The sequence below is a fragment of the Camarhynchus parvulus genome, chromosome 4 (assembly GCF_901933205.1).
Source record: "Camarhynchus parvulus chromosome 4, STF_HiC, whole genome shotgun sequence".
Taxonomy (NCBI): Eukaryota; Metazoa; Chordata; class Aves; order Passeriformes; family Thraupidae; genus Camarhynchus; species Camarhynchus parvulus.
The window spans coordinates 62850094-62867891 of NC_044574.1; the positions used below are offsets into that span (position 1 = coordinate 62850094).

General features: G+C 42.0%; 1 protein-coding gene across 1 annotated transcript in view; it reads right to left on the reverse strand.

Moving 5' to 3' along the window:
• The window catches only part of LOC115902959 (bifunctional heparan sulfate N-deacetylase/N-sulfotransferase 4), a 64588-nt gene that overhangs the window by 18124 nt on the left and 28666 nt on the right, over positions 1-17798 (reverse strand). Inside the window, exons 3-6 of the mRNA XM_030946964.1 lie at positions 12383-12470; positions 10156-10310; positions 4111-4296; positions 3097-3225 (exon numbers count right to left, since the gene is read on the reverse strand). Coding sequence (XP_030802824.1) covers positions 3097-3225; positions 4111-4296; positions 10156-10310; positions 12383-12470 — 558 coding nt within the window. The remainder of the gene's footprint in view (positions 1-3096; positions 3226-4110; positions 4297-10155; positions 10311-12382; positions 12471-17798) is intronic.

A 17798-nucleotide genomic window follows, 5' to 3' on the forward strand; every position in this document is an offset into this window, starting at 1 on the left:
GGGAGCCTGGGAAAATAGCACAGCTTCCACACCAAATTCCCTTTCCAAAAAAAAAGCAGGTGTCTTAAAGCAGGCTGGTTTTACTGCTGGTTACCTTGTGTTTCTCTACAGAGTGTGGCAAAACCAGAAGTGCCTGGAGAGTTGATGGGAAGAGGTTTAAAAGAAAACCAATGTGGCACAGCACTGGTGAAAGAAACAATGAGGGAGGGAGATTGTAAGAACATATTCTGTGAGAAGAAATAGTTATTCTAAAGCACAATTAAGCTAAGCAAATAATGAGAGGTAGAATTTTAAAAAGGCTCAGAATAACTGAAATGTTGAACTCCTTTGAAATGCCATAAGCTTTCTTTTTTCATCTTATATAACCCAATGAAGCAAAAGGTTAAAAAGATATCTCAAAGCACTGCAAAAAGTTGTAAAGAATTGAGAAGGTTTAGGAAGAGAAAAAATGACATGATGCTGTTCAACGTGGTTTTAAACAGAAAATAAATTTTTACGAGTTTCAGGCTGACTTTGCCTCTGCTGCTGGAGCTGCGGAATGCTGCACACCTGCAGAAAACCTAAATATTTTTTTCACAATGCTGAACAGAACCAGAGAATTTTCTAACATATTTACATAGCTGGGTAGTGTTACATTCCCATTAAGGACATGATGATTTTCTTGTAAGATGCTCTTTGGTATTGCACTCTTGTCTTTGAAGGTACATCATGAGTAGCAATGTACTTTTTTGAGTATTAATGTCTTTTCTTGGCTTAAGATCTAACTGTACTTAATAGAGATACTTATGCTGCCACAAGAATCATAGTGTTGGCACAAGTTTTATTTTGCTATCAAAATCAGTTTGGGCACAAAACCAGTTTTGTAAAGCTTTTTTATATTTTCGTTGGTTGTAGTTTTAGATGTAATTTTTCCCTCTTCCCTTCTTTCTAGTGAGTGTGGTGGTTTTGTTGCTCTCTTTTCACTGCTGCTGTGCAAGTGCTGATGCTACAGCTTTTGGGAGGTCTGTTCTAATTAAGATTTAGTGACTAACTGGGTTTTGATGTTTGTCAAACCACATAGTAAATAACATCAAAGATAATTATAACTTAACTCTGATTGAACAGTCAGCTTTGGTCTGGCAAGGGAGATGAGAAACTTTAAACTGAATTTTTTCTCACTTGAATCAAATAGTAAAGCAAAATTCCAAGAAGATAATGTTTAATTTTCTGCCCCAAACGGTATTTGTATTTCTTATTTGTACCTACATCTGAAGCTCCTTGTTATTGCTCTTAGCCTCCACATGAAGGAAACCCTTCAGAGGGGAGCTGGGTTGAAAGAGTTTGACTATCTGGGTTTATTTCAAGGCCAGTCTGTTTGCTGAGCCTTCCCCACTAACTCTAATGAGCTTTGCTTTGAAGTGTTTATGCAAAGAGTAAGTACCCCAAACTGCAGACTTGAGCAGCCTGCTGCCTTAGCTGGATTCTGGAAAGGTCTGCCTGGGATTCTTGCAACCCTCATTAAAACTCCAAGGAAGTTGGTTTGATTTCTGTCTGTCTTGGTGGAATTTATCCCTCCTCTGCCTACTACTAAATCATCTCTGCCAGACATGACTCATCTTTAGGATTCTTAAATTAGACAGTGAAAATATCTCTCTGAGCCACAGAGCATTCAGTAGAAGCCATTAAAAAAAATTCCATCAGAAGATCCCCTTGACAATCTCTCTGCAAACTTTATTTCAATGCAATGTCCCTTGTGCACTTTCTAATTTAACCATCTGTGTGACATTGCTTCATGGAAGCACAAACATTTTTGGTATTTGAGCTTAATAGGTATTTGTAGTACATTTGCTGAAATTGCTAACCACGACCTGAGGAAGGGACTGAGTTTCTATAAACCTCTTGAAAAACTGTTTAATCAAAAGTTGATCATGGCAGTTTTTTCAAATACCACCACCAATATCTAGGGCACTCTGAAGTTACTGGGACACAGATTGGCTGAGGAATTTGGGCTGTTCTAAGCATTGCTTTGTGAGGTTAGGAGCTGTGCATGCTTTGCTGCAGGTTGCTGCACTGCCCAAATCTGAGGAAATCTTCACCTAAGTGAGAAATGCACAGATATTCATCCAAGTATGATAAAGCTCAGTGTGAATTCCAAGCTACACTTCAGGAAAGCACGGGAAGAAAAGCCAGCCTGAGAGAACTGCAGGTAATGGGGAGGCAGGATAAAGAAGAGGGATCTGTTTTATTCATAAGTGAGGTGTCATGTGTATGGTAGAGAAAAATTCCTGATAGAAAAGTCCCATTTCTTTAAGACCACTGAATCCCACTCGGACACCAACTTACTTACCCAGCCAAATGTTCACTCACCAGCATCTAACTGTATAGCACCAAAAATCTATTTCTAGGTGTCTAAGTAAAAGTGACCTGGATTTGAGAGCCAGCTCCACCTGAAGTTTCTTTAGCTCTGCAGAGGAGTCAATGAGTACTGGAGTTTAAACTCACTGAAAATGAGGCCACCTGGCAAGACAGGGACATTCATCTTGTCCCTGGTGCAGCTTGTTTGGGTGCAATGGGAAGGAGGGAGGACAATGTCAAGAAAAAATAATTGATATATGGGGGGGTTTAGCTCTTTCCCTTGCTCCTTGAACCTCTAGGCTCCTGTCTTAAATGGTACCAGGCGGTTTTTAAGCAGCTCAAAACCTGTTTTTAGGAGCTGGTGATGGAGCAATGATATCAGGCTCAGGCTGAGGGGTTTCCATTGAGCTGTATGAGGAGTGCCTGAGGAGCCAAGCTCATGGAAAAAAGAAAGAAATGAACAAGATCAGTTTTTTCTACCCTCATAGGTTAGTTTCAGCTTCAGACATGTCTCTCAGGGGGACCTGGCTTCAGGCTGGGAAACAATAAGGAGCTGGAATTAATGCATTTCCCCGGAAATTGTTGCAGGTCCAGTTGTAGCTGGAAATTGGCAGAAGACATTTTTCTCCTTTCTTCTTAAACTGCTTGTTACCTCTGAGCAAGCGGTCCTGGTTTTGATTTCCCAACCTGATCTCCTTCCCTTTCCCCCTCCCTCCTCCCTGCCAGTCAGCACATCCAAAAACAGCAAAAGAAGGTACCTACGGGGTTCAGGAGAATGGTGAGGAACAGTTCCCCTCCTCGGATACTTTTGTCCAGCTCCTGAGGACCACCAGGATATTCCTTGTAAAAAATAGTGTGAGTGAAAAGGCCACAGGTCTGTCGAGGGAGCACCTGGGAACAGAGGAACAGCAGCTTACTCAGGTATTGCAGTGCCATAATCGACCTGGGGAAGGACTTTGGTTTCCCTTAATTCAACATTTTAGATTTTTTTACTTAGTTAAAATGACAACCAAAAACTACATTTAGGGTACATGTAAAAACACTGCTGATTTTGAGTCTGTTCCAGCAGTAGTTGGGCTCTGCAGGAATTTGGTTTTGAGATACTCCCTCTGCCTTGTTTAGGGCATCACAATTTGCCCTTGGTATGCACAGGCAATATTCAGAGCAGCTTTTGGGACTTGAAACAATGTCTTGGAATATTTGTCAGTTCACCCATCTTGGTAGGACAGGCCAAAGAGCTTGCTAAGTTTTCCTGTCCTCTGTGCACTTTTAAGTGCATGGGAGGAGCCTTCTGTCCCCTGCGTGAGGGGTCTAAGAGTCAGGCAGGTGTCCCAGTCCTGCCTCTGGGAATTTCAGGAGCAGAGCTGAAACTGCAGCCTTGCAGAAGTGCTGGAGGAGATTACTTACACCTGTTCACCTTCCCAGGTGATGGGTTTCTAATCCTTTCATGCATAAAGATGAAGCAGAGCTGGGAACAGAGGTCTTAGGCAGTTTAATGATTTCACAGAGTGCAGCCACGACTCGGCTGGTAGTGAAGGGCCACGAGCACATTTAGTTTCTGAGGAATACTTCTGCAGTTGCCTGAGTCTGTGTGACTTTTGTCCCCCTCTTTTAAACTGCCTAACAAATGCACTCTTTGGGCATCCTTACAGCTGCTGAATCCCGGGGAATTTTAAGGAATTCTAAGTATGCTGGCAGACATGAGGCCTCCAGTAAGAGCAGCCCCCTCTGGAGTCCCTGCAGTAGTATTGCTATGAACATGGAAATGCAGTGTACCATGATGCCATTGTGGATGAAGCCCCGTCTGTACCGTGCAGGTTTCAGGTGTGGGTACTCCTCTGTGCTGGTCACACGGATGTGCCACACCTTCTTCCAGGCCTCGTAGAGCTGCACGTGCACCGGGTACACCCCCGAGTGGTGCGGGGCCACCGCGTAGCCCATGCCCGTGGGAATGCCGTGCTCCTGCAGGGTGGGGCACCACAGGGATGGACAAGTTAGGGACACACAGAACACCCCCCCATGTCGTCCTTCAAAGCTGTATTCCTGCACACTGTGGCCCTGGAGAAGCTGCTGTGCCTAGACAGAGTTGTACCTACTGTAGCACGAGCTGGAGAGAACTGGTATTACAGTTGGGTGGCTGCAGTGAGGAAGGAGTAATCCTTCTGGTTTATGTTCCATTGCTGTTGCATGGAATAGATTTGCCTCCTCTTCCATTACATATTGCACACATTTTGCCTGGTTCTTTTTAAAGGTAATCTAGTGAACCACTGCTGCTTATTTACTAAGCTAGTAAACAGATGGAAAAAAATGTTGTAGTGACATATAAGGGATTTTGTTTCCTAGTTCTGGCATAGGAGAAAGATTCCTTCCTGGTTTAATAAATAAATATTCTGCATATCTTCTGAATCTCCTCATTTTTTCCATGGTGTTAGAGTATAGCAAAAAATAGCTTGGACTACTTTTACATTTTATCAATATTTATATTTAGCTCAATTTCTCTATGGAAATATGTGCATGTTCATCATATAATTTATAGGTTATCTTGGAAATTTCCTCCAAAGACACAAATTCATCTTGCTCCCAGTACTACCAGACGCATCAGCTCTTTTCTCCTCCTTTAAAACTGATCTGCAGAGAGAAATGGCTAAAATATGAGATGATGATTTTATGTGGTTTTTTTATCCTTCCTTTTGCCCACATTATCCATTGATTACTTTAATTCCAGGAACAGCAGGTTCTGCTGGGCATCCTCAGGTACTTAACAAAGAAAGGGTTTTGATTCACTGGCAAAAATGAGGTTACATCTGTAGGGAACACTCATTCCTACATCACATAATGCAACCACTTTAAATGATCCACTCCTTATAGTAAAGACCTCTGGTTACAGACTGATCCTGTAAAAGAGAAACCCAAACTCTCTATTTTGTCATTTACTCAGAACAAAATGTAATTTCAGTTTTTAATGCTGTTACCTACTTGAGAGGCATGAGTCAGTTTAAGGGTGGAGTGAGGGATAGTTCTATAATGACAGATGGTAAATTGCCCCGTTCTCTATTTAATTTTTTTTTTTGCCATTGACATGTAAAAAGGAAAAAGCTATATCAAAAGATTTCTTTGAATCTGGCCATTTATTGCCATGCCTGGGAGGTCTGTGATGCTCAGGCTGTCAAACTGTTAACCTGAATATCCTGTCTCAGCTTTTATGGACAAACCTTCACCAAATGTGGGGTAGGAGTACACAGAAACAGAGATGTAAGGCAGATGTGTCCTGGGGTTGACAATGAACACTGCTCTGGATGACACATCCCAAAGTAGGGATCTGGATGAATATGTGTAAGATCCTGTTTATCTCCTGATTGTTTGATGCTGGAATTGCCATAGCACCAGAATGCTGGAATGGTGATCTGCCATTCACAAATCAAATCAGGCAGTTTTTCAGGACTTCTCAACATAAAACACAAGTTAGTCTCTGAATAAAACCTGCTCACTACATAGCTCATCACACAAATACATCAGGTACCCAGATAGCCAATATGAAGTTAAGAAGAAACAACGATCAAATAATTCTATTTTCTTTGGGCAGTTCTATTTGCAGTTTACCTGGGAAGCATAAATACTGTGTGTCCCCTTTTAATGGTTTTCTGTTGCACTTTTCTTCTTTTTCTCTCATTTTGTTATTATACTTACTTTGGGAGTGAAAACTCATGTGTTAAAGGAGGAGTATACTGGTGTGTCAAGATAGGAGAAATACCTGTACTGAGCATTTTGCTTGTGTATTCTAAGGAGCAATTGCCTGATTTTTACATTGAAAATGTACATTGGGTTTTTTAATTTCAAAATTTGTGCTCGTTGGTTTAGTTTGGAATGTAGGTATGATTTCCCATTGTTAGAGAAAATAAGAATGCAAACTTTTAATAAATTTTATGTCTACTGTAGGTCTTTGCATGCAGTCAGTCAAGGTGCAGGTGTGAAGGCTTTTTTTAGATGAAAAAGCCAAATTCAACCTCAGCTAAGTTTGCACAACCTTTTGGCTTTGTCTGATAGCAGATGATGCCACAAATGAGTGTTTCAGAAGAAAATAAGGTGAGGCAGAATAAATCTCATCCTGCTGCACAGGATGATGTTATCTTATATTCACAGGCCATTTTTAGAGGCAGTGGGCAGCTCTCCTTCCCCACATGAAGTACAGGTATTAATAATGGGCCAAATGAGGCTCTTTTCATTGCATGTAGATGCTTTTGCCTTGGCTGTGTGGTCACTGGGCCCTCCCATTTTTGGGATTTAATTGGTGTATTAAAAGCTCCCGCTGTACTTGTGGTTTGAGCAGCTCAAGAGGTGCAGGCAGAGGAAGTGCTAATGTGCATCTGCAGCTGGCTGTAAGCAGGAGGTGGGAGCCAAGGAGTGCTGCTAGACAGGTTCTCAATTGATTTGTTTAGTTCTACATCTTTGTTTCTCCTTCCTGTCAGCTCCCAGCTGCCTCATGCAGCCAGTGACAGTTTTTGCCCTGTCTCTGCTGTGCTTTGGGCTTTGTACTCACAAATGAGCACAGAAGATAATCACTGAGCAAACAAACCAGGGGATGGAATAAAGAGTTACAGGCTTCGGATTAGATACATTCTACTTGTTTTTGTCAGATAAGGAGGTACAAAGGGGGAAGAGGAATATCTTGTTATTGATGGCAGGGAAAACTTGGTTTGCTTTATTTCTGGAATATATGCTATCTGAGACTTCCCCTTGAGTGATTTTTTTGCCTCTGTGTATCCGTTTCATTGCCTATAAACAAGGAGAATAATACTTGAGGAATCATCAGTTTGTAAAATTTAATCTGAGATTTTGTTTGTTAGTGTCTTTAAAGGATTTTGGGATTCTCTGATAGAGGAAAAAGACCCGAACCACAAAACATGATCAGCTCAGACCCAACTCAGACCCAAAATAATTTTAATTTCCCACTTCCTTAGGCAGGCTCTGGAACACACCATCCATGTTTCCATAAAGAGGATGACATTGGAATAGCAAAGCTTTGGGTAGCCTGTGACTTGAGCACAGTTAAAACCTCTGCCTCTTGCTCCTCTGGGGCTGAGGATCTTGTGCTTGATGAGAGATTTGGCAGTGAGGACTTTGGCAATGGGACTATGCATGCTGCAGCTGTGGGGCCATCACTCAGGTACACATGGATAAGGATTTTGCAAGGCAAAACTTCCCCTGCTGCCTGCCAGATCCAGAGCAGTGGTACAATGACATTTATAGCGGGATGCGAGGAAGTTTCTTCCTCTCACCATGGAGGCAGTGGAAATGATCAATATCTCAGGGATGCATGGAACAATTGGGAGGGCTCTGGGTGAAGGCAGTCTCCTGGTTCACAAGCAATGCCTGTGGAAGGGAATCCTTGAAGGCAGATGAGCTGGGGTGTCCATATCTGCACTGAGATCAAGGCAATTAGATACCTAATTAGCAATTAGTTACGTGTGTAAAAACTGTTTCGGTACCTGATTTCTATCTGTGCGCTGGCAGGGCTGTTTGAGGCAGGCTGCAATTGTAAGCTCCCATTTTACAGAGCCTTGTTAGGAGGTGTGGATAAAGCCATGTGAAACAGAGCCAAGGCTTTTATCTACCAGCCAGAGGAGACAAAAGGTCTTAATAAACAGAACTTTAGGGTGCTATTTGGCATCTTCAGTGACCTTGAGTATTGTTCTTGGATATAATGGTGTGCTCTCCCTTCCTGAAAACCTTGTTACCTCCTTAGCCATGGTTAAAAAAGTGAACAGAGAAATAGCACCTTAGGTGAGGAATTAATGTGATCACACTTCCAAATAATTACTGCAGCTTTTCTTGCAGAAGCTGACACAAAGTGTCACCTGTATGTGCAGCCAAAACAGGAGGTGGGGAGATATGGTCAATAAATGAGAAATGCAGGAGAAAATGGCATCAGCATCAAGCTGTGTTCTCCTGAGTATAATATTAAATAAACATAGTGGACAACAAACAAAACATGTGTAACATCAAGCAAATGTTCTATGTATTGTTCCAGATGTCTAATTTAAATTTGGATCCCCCTTGTGACATCAAAGAATAATGGAAAGAGGTTTGCTTTAACTTGGAGGGCTTAGAGAAGTGCAGCTGCAGAACAGGGAGTTTGTGTCTCAAGTAAGACATGATGCTGAGGATGAGACAGCCAGGGAGGAATGAAACCACTCTGAAGTCATGGCTGGGGCCTCTCTGATAGCTATCAGCGAGGCTGTCATAGAGGGAAGATGAATTTCTCCCGCAAGAGAGAATTTCAGAGGAAGCCTTTTGTAAAGAAATGTTCTCATAAGTAAATGGTACAGCTCATATAGATTCAAGGTCAAGGGGTTGATACAACCCCTGTTGAAATGTTAGCAGGAAATAAAAGTGTAATAACAGCAGCTTTTCACTGACATCAGCTCCTTATTTATAGGCACCCTAAGGAGTCTCTACCCTTCAGGACATGGGCTTTATCTTTCTGGAGTGGAAGTTACAAACAGATTCCATTACCAGCTCTGTTTTCAGGCCATGCTATAGATTTTAATCCCAAAGGTGTCTTGACCTGGGTGACTCCATGCTTCCTGAAAATACTAGGAGAATTTCCCTAGAGGTTTAAAGATGAAGGGGCTGTGTATTTTTGCGATATGGATTGTTTAAAAACTTACTCTTGCATTTCAAGTCTCAGCTCTGTTTGGGTCTCTGGGCCAGGCTACACAAAAGGCATGATCAGGATGTGCCAGGAATGAGGCTGACAGGGAAGCAGAAGTGTAGAAAGGAAAAGAAGCCATCCTGCCAAGCAGGAGATGGCAAGGGAGGAAGTCTGGCATAACGAATAAACAGTTAAGACATTTTTAATTAATTTTCTTTAAAGGTTGGTAGGAAAATATTTCCATAAACAAGGGAATAAATTGCTTCCAACTGCTTGTTCAGGCATTTGCCTCTGCTTTTTTCCTGATGTGAGGGATGGGAGAAAGGGGTTTGGCCTTTTAGAGCTGGGAAGGGCTGGGGAATTGCTGTTCCCAAAGCAGCTGAGAAAGGCCCACTGTGTCCCTCAGCTCCTGTGAGCAGCTCTGGTTGCTTGGCGTTTCTGTGCCTCACCAAAGACCACACAGTGTCTTTCCAAAGCCAGCATTTATGGATTTCAGGTTCTCTTTGTCATGTGCAATAAGCCAGCAGAATTAGCCTGAAGAGGCTGTAAATAGTACAAGTACTGGGAGGTCTGGGCAAGGGGGACGATGGCTCGTGGAAGTTCAGAGCACAAATGAGGAAAAGGGAAGCACAATTATCTGTCAATATCAGCAAGAGGTCAGCTATATAAAGAGCATTTTTCAAGCAGGTCATTAAAAGAGGCACAGTGAAACCCAGCAGCTTCACTTGTTGGCTCTGCCAGCATCAAGATTTCTCCCAAACCACACACCAGGTTCAGGGTTCACTGCAGCTTTCTCCCTGCCTTACTGAGGATGTTTGCAGCAGAGTTTCCCAAGCTGATAACCTGAGTACAAAGTGCTGCCTCAAGCTGTTTAGGCCAGCTGCTGTCTGCTGTGTTTGCACTGATTCTGATCCCCATGGTCCTGCCAGGATACTTGGGCAGGGCTGCTCCCTCTGCAGAAAGCCTGTGTCAGTGGGAGAGGCCAAGACAAAATTCAGTTTGAGTCACAAACAGGCTGGGTTTGGGATGAGCTTCTAACCTCACTTATGCCTCTGTTTGCATGCCTGAGTAAATTATAGGTATTGTACAGACAAGCATGAAACCAGTGGGGAAGGCATGGCCATGGTAGTGAAGGCATCCCAGTAAATCTCTTGGGAACTCTAACTCACCATTGCAAACTCTTTGTTGAGGATCATCTGCTCCACCAGTGAGGACTCATTGTGGAAGAGGTGTGGCTGCATGTGACTCCACATGTGAGGAAACCACCAGAACTCATCCACAGATCTCAGCAGCAGGTCATCACCCTCATCCTCCTCCTCAGTCCCTGCAGAGGGACGAAGGGGACAAAAAAGATACTAGGAAGCAAAAAAGGCCCATAATTACTTTTTAAACACGGAAGAGTCTGCCAAAAACCCTGGTGTCCTTGGCTTGTCTCACTGTGTTACTGTTCTGTTTACAAACTATGGGAGTATTAAATATAAACATTAGCACTTATTTTTTAAACATATATGATCTTAAAAACTGTCCCTCCCCATTTTCTCTATTTGCTTTATTTTAATTCCACACTATCTTTTCATCCCCATAACCCAGTAGCTTGGATTTAACATGACAAAACAGTGTCAGGAATATGAATGCCGTTTTGCAGGTCTTTTGAAAGCTGGACAAATGATGATGTTTGGTATTAAAGAAAAGGCATCAGTTATTTTCCATTTTGTCCTGATAATAATGTCACTGTTAAATACAAAGTACTCTCCATAAAGGCAACGTATGGATAAAAATGAAATCTTATCAATGCTTCCCCTCTATCCTCCTTGTAACTACCCCTTTATTAGCTTTGGTTAATTGAAATCTGATCATTTCTGGTAAAGTGTGAAACAAGTTTTAAAATACAATTAGGTGGAAAGCATGAAGTTGTAACGGCAAAAGTCTTCCAAGTATTTCTTAGGGTTCAATATTCAATTTTGGCCAGATTTAATCTTGAAGAAAACCCAGTACAACCTCCTGTGTTAGTGAAGGGTATCTGCTTCAGGCAGAAGTGAGGATTTGTGGCTGTAACAAAGAAAACCTTCAACTGGAGAGAGGACACAATGCTGCTCCCCGCATCTGCAGACACATCTGCCCTGCTTTTCCAGCCTGGAAAGGCACAGTGACATTCCAGTAATCTCACCTTCAAACTACCCAGCAATATTCGTTTTTTAGCACATTTCCTTCGTGTTCTTTGCCATTTGAATGCTTTCATTTTGCTTCAGTCTAAGAAATAATTGCCAAAATCAGTCTCCTGATGCAAACACAGAAATCCTGTGTTCTTACAGGCCCTTTAATGTTTTGCAAAACTCATTGGAAGCAAAAGCTCCACGGATGTCACTGTTTACTTGGCAGGAACATCCAGAGATGCCTGTTCAGTGCCTGCACTTCAGCTCTTGGCTTTTATTTTCCATTTCTGCAGTGGTTTTTGAAGAATGCCACTACACAAGGAGAGCAGTACTTTGAAACTTTCTCCCAGAATCACTGCATCCCTTTGCTCCCCTCTTTGCAGCACTCTGCAAGTTCTAAGGAAGCTGCTCTCCTATGATGGGAGTGCTGCAGGAAAAAGAAAATAGCCTTGTTTACTGGAGAATTCCATACTGAAAAGAAAGGCCTGATGGCTGCTCCCTCTGTGCCCTGGATTTTGGGAGTGGCTGCTGGCTGGTTTTGGGGTTTGTGCTTCACTTGCAGTCACTCAGGCATGGGCAAGGGAAGAAACTTAGCCCAGGCTTTCAAAATGGGACAGAGCAGGGAGAAAATGGTTTGTGAGGCAGCTGAGGATCTCTTTGATAAGCCCGAGTTAGGGATGGGGAGGGAACAGGTGGGTATTTGAAATACATAAAGAACTACAAGCAGAGATTGTAGATTTAGGTCAAAGTAAAATTTAGTGCCTTATTAACTTCTGAAGTAGAGTGTGGTTCTTGAAAAAAATCCTACTTTTGTCCGTTAATTTTTTTGTAAATTTAGATATACACCTAATAAAATGTTGCGCTTTTACTATAACAAAACCCAGACAAGATGAAGCATAATGCTTTCCGTTTTAAAGAGGAATGAATAGATGTTCCCCCATTTCAGTGTCCAAAGGGGTAAAGACACGCTATGGATGAGCTGCTCAGGTACACAAGGATGCCCTTGGTGTTTTCCTGAAAGATGTGTGGTGGTAAATCTTAGCGTTATAAAGGAGGCAAAGTGGTTGCAGAGATCTCTAATTCCTCAGGAGACACAGTAAGGTTTTTCAGGTGTGATAGGTATGATGAAATAGAAAAGATTGGGAAAATGATGTCTCAGAGCCTCTGATTATTTAGAAAGGGAATGTTTAAAGCTAGATTTCAAATTCTGTCACCTGTTTAACTGCATGAAATTCCTTCTTACCTGTGTGGTAAAATTTTCCTGAAAATCCAAGGTTGAAGGTAAAATTTGCAACCTGAGTGCGCAGTAAATTTTGAGTCTCTAGTAAAGCCTGAAATAAATAAGAAATTAACATGGATTTAGAAAGAATAATATTATTTTGGTCTCATCTTTCTTTTTTTTTATAGGACTATTACAGAGAGCTTAATTTGTTCCATGAGAGTTTGATGGGCTAGAAAAGGTGGTGGGAGCGCCTCACTGTCCAAGGAGGTGATGGTTCTGTGCCTTGGCCCAGGATATTATCCCCTGGGGCACTGATCAATGGCAGGACTCAAACACTGCCACTCAGAAGCAGCAATATACTCGCTCACTTCATTAGTGAAGCTTGAGAAAATGTGCTTAAACCCCAAAATAAAATTAGGAATATTACTCATCATCTAGACATGAAGGTGTTGGGATTTACTTACCTGCAGGACCATTTTGGGCTGTGTCTGAATAGCAAATTCAGGCTCAAGTGTGAATGAGCAAAGCTTCAGGTTTGAACTGTGATAGAAGCTGTGTCCATGTCATAAATGCATTTTTAATTTAATTAATGTTTATTTTTATTCTCTCCTCCAAGCTAAGATAAGCCCACTGGAAAGGAAATGGAAGGAAAGGGTGCTGCTTATGGAAGAAATAGTCTTGGCCACTTGTCTAGTTTTTGTTTTGGACTTATTTTCCAGCTCCTAGGGAAAGAGAGAAGATGGTTAAGCCTGTGTGAGCTTTACTTGATGTTTACTACTGGTTGTTAGCTCTGCACTGCTCCTGGAGCTGCTCCTTGTGCACAGATCTGCTTTGGGTCCCCAGCTCCTGGAATCTGGGTGTGCTGCATGTGAGATGGGGAGTGCATTTCTCACCCTATTGGCCTTGCCAATGCTGAATAGATTATAAACTCTGTTTTCATCAATTTTCTGTGCCTCCATTATGTGGCCCTTGAGAAAGTTTCCTATTATCTATTAATAACACTCCTATTGATTGGACCTTCATGTTCTTGCAGAGTTCAAAGATAAAATGATTGCAGTGGTTTACACCCTACCCAGCCCAGCTAATGTCCTTCATTTGAGAAAATTACATTCTGTGTGGTCATAATTTCACTTAACTTAGCAGGAAAATAGTTTTTTGGTCTAATTTAAGCAAGGACCAGCACCGCTACTTGTGATCAGAAACCAAAAGTATCTCCAGTGCAGGATAAACCATGAAAGCAGGGCTTAAGCAGCTGAGGTGTGTGAGTGTAATACAAGAGACTTCCAGGCAGGGTGCATCTGCCTTGATATTTTTTTTTTTAATAGAAACATACTTGGGGTGGCAAGGAAGATGTGAAATTGAGATAGTGTTTATCAGCTGCAACAGTCACCAAGCAAATTCCTCTCCTTGCTGAAGGAAATGAAGCAATCTTAGGACAGTAAATCTTGTCCTTTAGCATTAAATATTAAGGTGGTTGTATGGTTTCCAGCCTATCTTGCCAGACATTTAGTAAGTTGATTATTTCAATCCTGTGACAGTTTCACATGTGGGACTATATTTACATAAAATATAACAAGTAAATGCTCACTAAAATGTAAAACCTCGGAGATGAACACCACTGTTAGCTGAGACATTGAGGAAAACTCCCAGCTGGTGAAAACCGCCACTAAATTGACACCATTAAAGTCAGAAGCATAGAATCAGAGTCGTTATATTTTAGAAGATAATTTTCCAAGCTATCTAGAGCCTTTTAGATGTGTTGAGAAAGACTTATGGGCTGAGCAAAATCAATTTAATTTTCCTTTGAGGGAAGAACATCTTGAGAAATTATCATCACTTAAGGTGCAGTAGGAGAAGGGGCAGGGAACAAACATCATTTCATCACCTGGGCTCCACTCCTGCTCCTCTCACATCTCAGCAAGATGACAGAGCTGCAGCATAGGCAGAGCCTTCCAGCCCAGCCACACTCATTAAAAACACAGAGCGAGGATTAAGATGTAAATCCTGGAACCTGCAGCGTGTCAAGCATTTTCCTCTGTCTAAAGGGCAAATCTGTCACTCAAACTGGCTTTGGCTTGATCCTACAGATTTTTCTCTTGCCATTTCAATTTTCATATATGCATATTAATTTTTATAATATGCAGCTCAATTTTGTTGTCATGACCTCCCCTCTTTTTAATGCTAAGAAGATCTTGTCAGCTAAGACAGTCCAAATTTATTTTGTCACTGCTTGTCTGTTTGGAGGAAGGGCATTCATGTCTTTTCCACCCTTAATATGGAACAACTTTTTAGGTGATTAGGGTCTGCCTTCCTTATCTTTAATGAAAGTGTGGAGAAGCTGCATATCCCTGGCACCCAGGGCCAGAAACCTTCCTGAGATTTGCACAGGCTCCATGGGAGGCAGAAGGTATTTATTTGATTTGATTCTGGAGGCTCTGCAGGGTGGAGAAGGGCTATTGAATTTTAACAGCTGGAAAGCTGATCCCTTTCCAAGGCCAGGTGCCACACAGCTATTCCCATTCTGCCTGCTGTCCCTGGCTTCACAGGTATCCCCCCCTTCCCTGGGGGCTCAGTGATCTCCATCCCACTCCTGTCCCCACTGCATGCCTGTGGAAGTAAAACCAGCATTCCCTGTTGAACCCACAGGTGGGTATTTTTGGACAGCTGAATAGATCATGCTTACTTTTTTATCACTTTTATCATGCTTACTTAATTATCACTTTCCAGGGAAAGAACCATGGAGCACACTGTGCAGGGACAAACAGGCACGTCTCTGTGCCTGGCTAAGCAAAAACAGGGGCTTTTTTTAAGGTAAGCCCTTAATTGCCTGGAATCTCTCAAAACTCATGGAATTAACCTTATTAAGTGATTCTTTGCTTTGTCAGTGAAGCTTCTCTCTGACACTCACAAGATACAGTTTCTCCATTATATTCCATTCAGTAGCTTTTTACATTAATCCATTAATTACCTTTTGTAGATTTGAAGTTGCTGTGTCTTTATTCTTCATAATTGGTGCATCTATTAGGAAGAAGTTGATATTTCCCTCCTATGTCCTTCTTAATTCTAACGCTATCCCTCATTTACATAATAAACTTTTTGGGGTGATTTCTGCAGGAACATTTCATGCCTAATAAGAAGCAATTTGCTTTCCTTCATTAAGTACATTAAAACTTCATGCCCCAGACATCATTGACTGTAAACATTTGATTCTGCTCAAATTTAATGCACCAAGGCATTTTGCTCTGCCATATTAGGTTTATTTATGTGCTATGTTCTGGATTGTTAGCTGCTAATGAGACTTTGGCTCTTATTGCTCTAAGGCCTGAACAGTAACCTCATTTTAATGAGTTCATTATTTGCTGCCTTCTGAGTGGAAGACAACAAATTTTCCTTTTAATTAAAGGTCAAAACACCTCTGGCTGAGGGAAGTGTAGAGGTTATCAAATCCTTAGCGAAGACAAATGAATGACTTTGTGTGATTTTGATGCCAAGCATGGGCTGGCCAGGCTGAGGTAGAAGGTGCCTCTCTGGGGAGCAAAACTCCAAATCTAAGTTAAGTGATAACAATGCTAAAATGCATACTGGATTTCTGAAGACATTGTTAAGGCAAAACAGAACCTGAAAGTCAGCCAAAGTAATTAAAGAGGCTTTCCTCCCCACCCAAAGGTCTTAGTGGATCAATAGAGCTGCTAAAGCACAAGCCCTTCCTTGCATGGGCAGTGGTGTTTGGGGTGAGGGGGGCAGATGCCACATGGATTGAGCCAGCACAATGGAATCTCACATTTTTGTTGGGGAAAGTGAGGCAAATACTGGGGCTCCATGTTGGCGCTGTTTGTAGGGAGGCAGATGTACATGCAGCTGTGGGTTGGTGTGTGTGCAAGTGCACAGACAGGGACTGGTGATCCCTGAAACTTCAGTTAAACCAAAAATGGATTCATTTTGGGAATTGATGCACAGATCCTTGTCCTTTTTCTAGTATTCTATTAGCCAGTGTTGTTTGATGTGCCCTTCATTCTGTTCCCATAGCAGGTAACAGCATCAGAGACAAGAAAGGCTCTTGGGAAAGAAAGGATCAGTGCCTGTGAGATCAGCTGGTGAAAACTTAGTCTAGTTTTGGAGGAAAAATCCTAAAAGTCTCTGAGATGTAGACATTGTTTAGCTTGAAAACTGCAGCTGTCAGAATATCCTTATGACATCTCTAAACATTATTTCTACAAAGCAGAACCAAACTCCTGACACTCAGAGGTGTCCCAGGGGCATTGCCAGAAACTGAGAGCACCAGGAGGGATACAAGGTTTGCAGGACTGAACATTTCCCCAGTGTGGAGCAGCCAGCCTGGCATTTCATTAGGGCTCCTGCTCATACATGTGCCCTGCCAGAGGCAATGCTGTGAATGTGAATTTTGGGAAGCAGCAAAACCTCCGGATTTTGGAGGTCCATGGCACTCAGTCTGGAGGGAGATCTAGGCAAGGAGGGGAAGTTGGATATCCCTGCTTTGCAGTGTATCTGTAATTTGCTGTCATCCTGAGTTATTTGAATTGCACAGACTGGTTTGAGGAAGTGTTTCTGGCACGGGAGGATGTGCCAGTGCCTGGCTTCCCAGGGGTGCTGGCCAAGGTTACTCTGTCCCATCACCTTCTGAGGGATATGACTGAGAGTCTTGTCAAAAATGGGCTCACTTGCCATTACTCCAAGTCATTATTCATTTGGGAGCAGATCCTAGTGCTGGATAGCGATTGCACCGCTGCAGGTTTCTGCTCTTTGGTGTGTGTGTGTATAAAATATGGGTATGCTCACTATATACACAATGCTCTTTATTTATCTATATTTTGGACAGAAAATACGTACAAATATTTGCACATAGATAACTTTAACATTTACCTCTGCTTTGAGCTGGGGCTTAGATTAGATCACCTCCAGAAATTCCTTCCAACCGAAATTGTTTTTCACTTCTAGACAGTTTTCTCAGGCTTCTATGGTACATAGTTGTTATCAATACCAAGAACATGGTATTAATAAGAACTTTTTAATGCATTTATTCATTTTTGTCCCTAACATATGTCCTCAATGCTTGTGCAGCTACATAGCCCTGAGGTTCATTCCCCAGCTGTTCTGTGCAGCAATTTGCTGGTGGTCTGTGCGAAGTTGGAGGGCTACAAAGTAATAGTTTTTACTCTAAATTTCCAGCTGGAATTTTTTGGAAGGAAAAAAGAAAAAGCAAAAAGTACTTTCAGCAATGTGTCATTGCACTGCAAGCGGCTGCTGTCAGGATGTGATTTTTTGATTGCCTCTTCCTGCTCTTGCTCCCTCCCTGAAATCTATGCTAGGATAAAAAAATCTGACTAAGCCTGCCATGGTGTTGGCAATTTTCAAAGCTGGTGGAAGTGGAATTGATAGGAATACCACAAAGCAGTTAAAATCATAGTAATGACTGTAA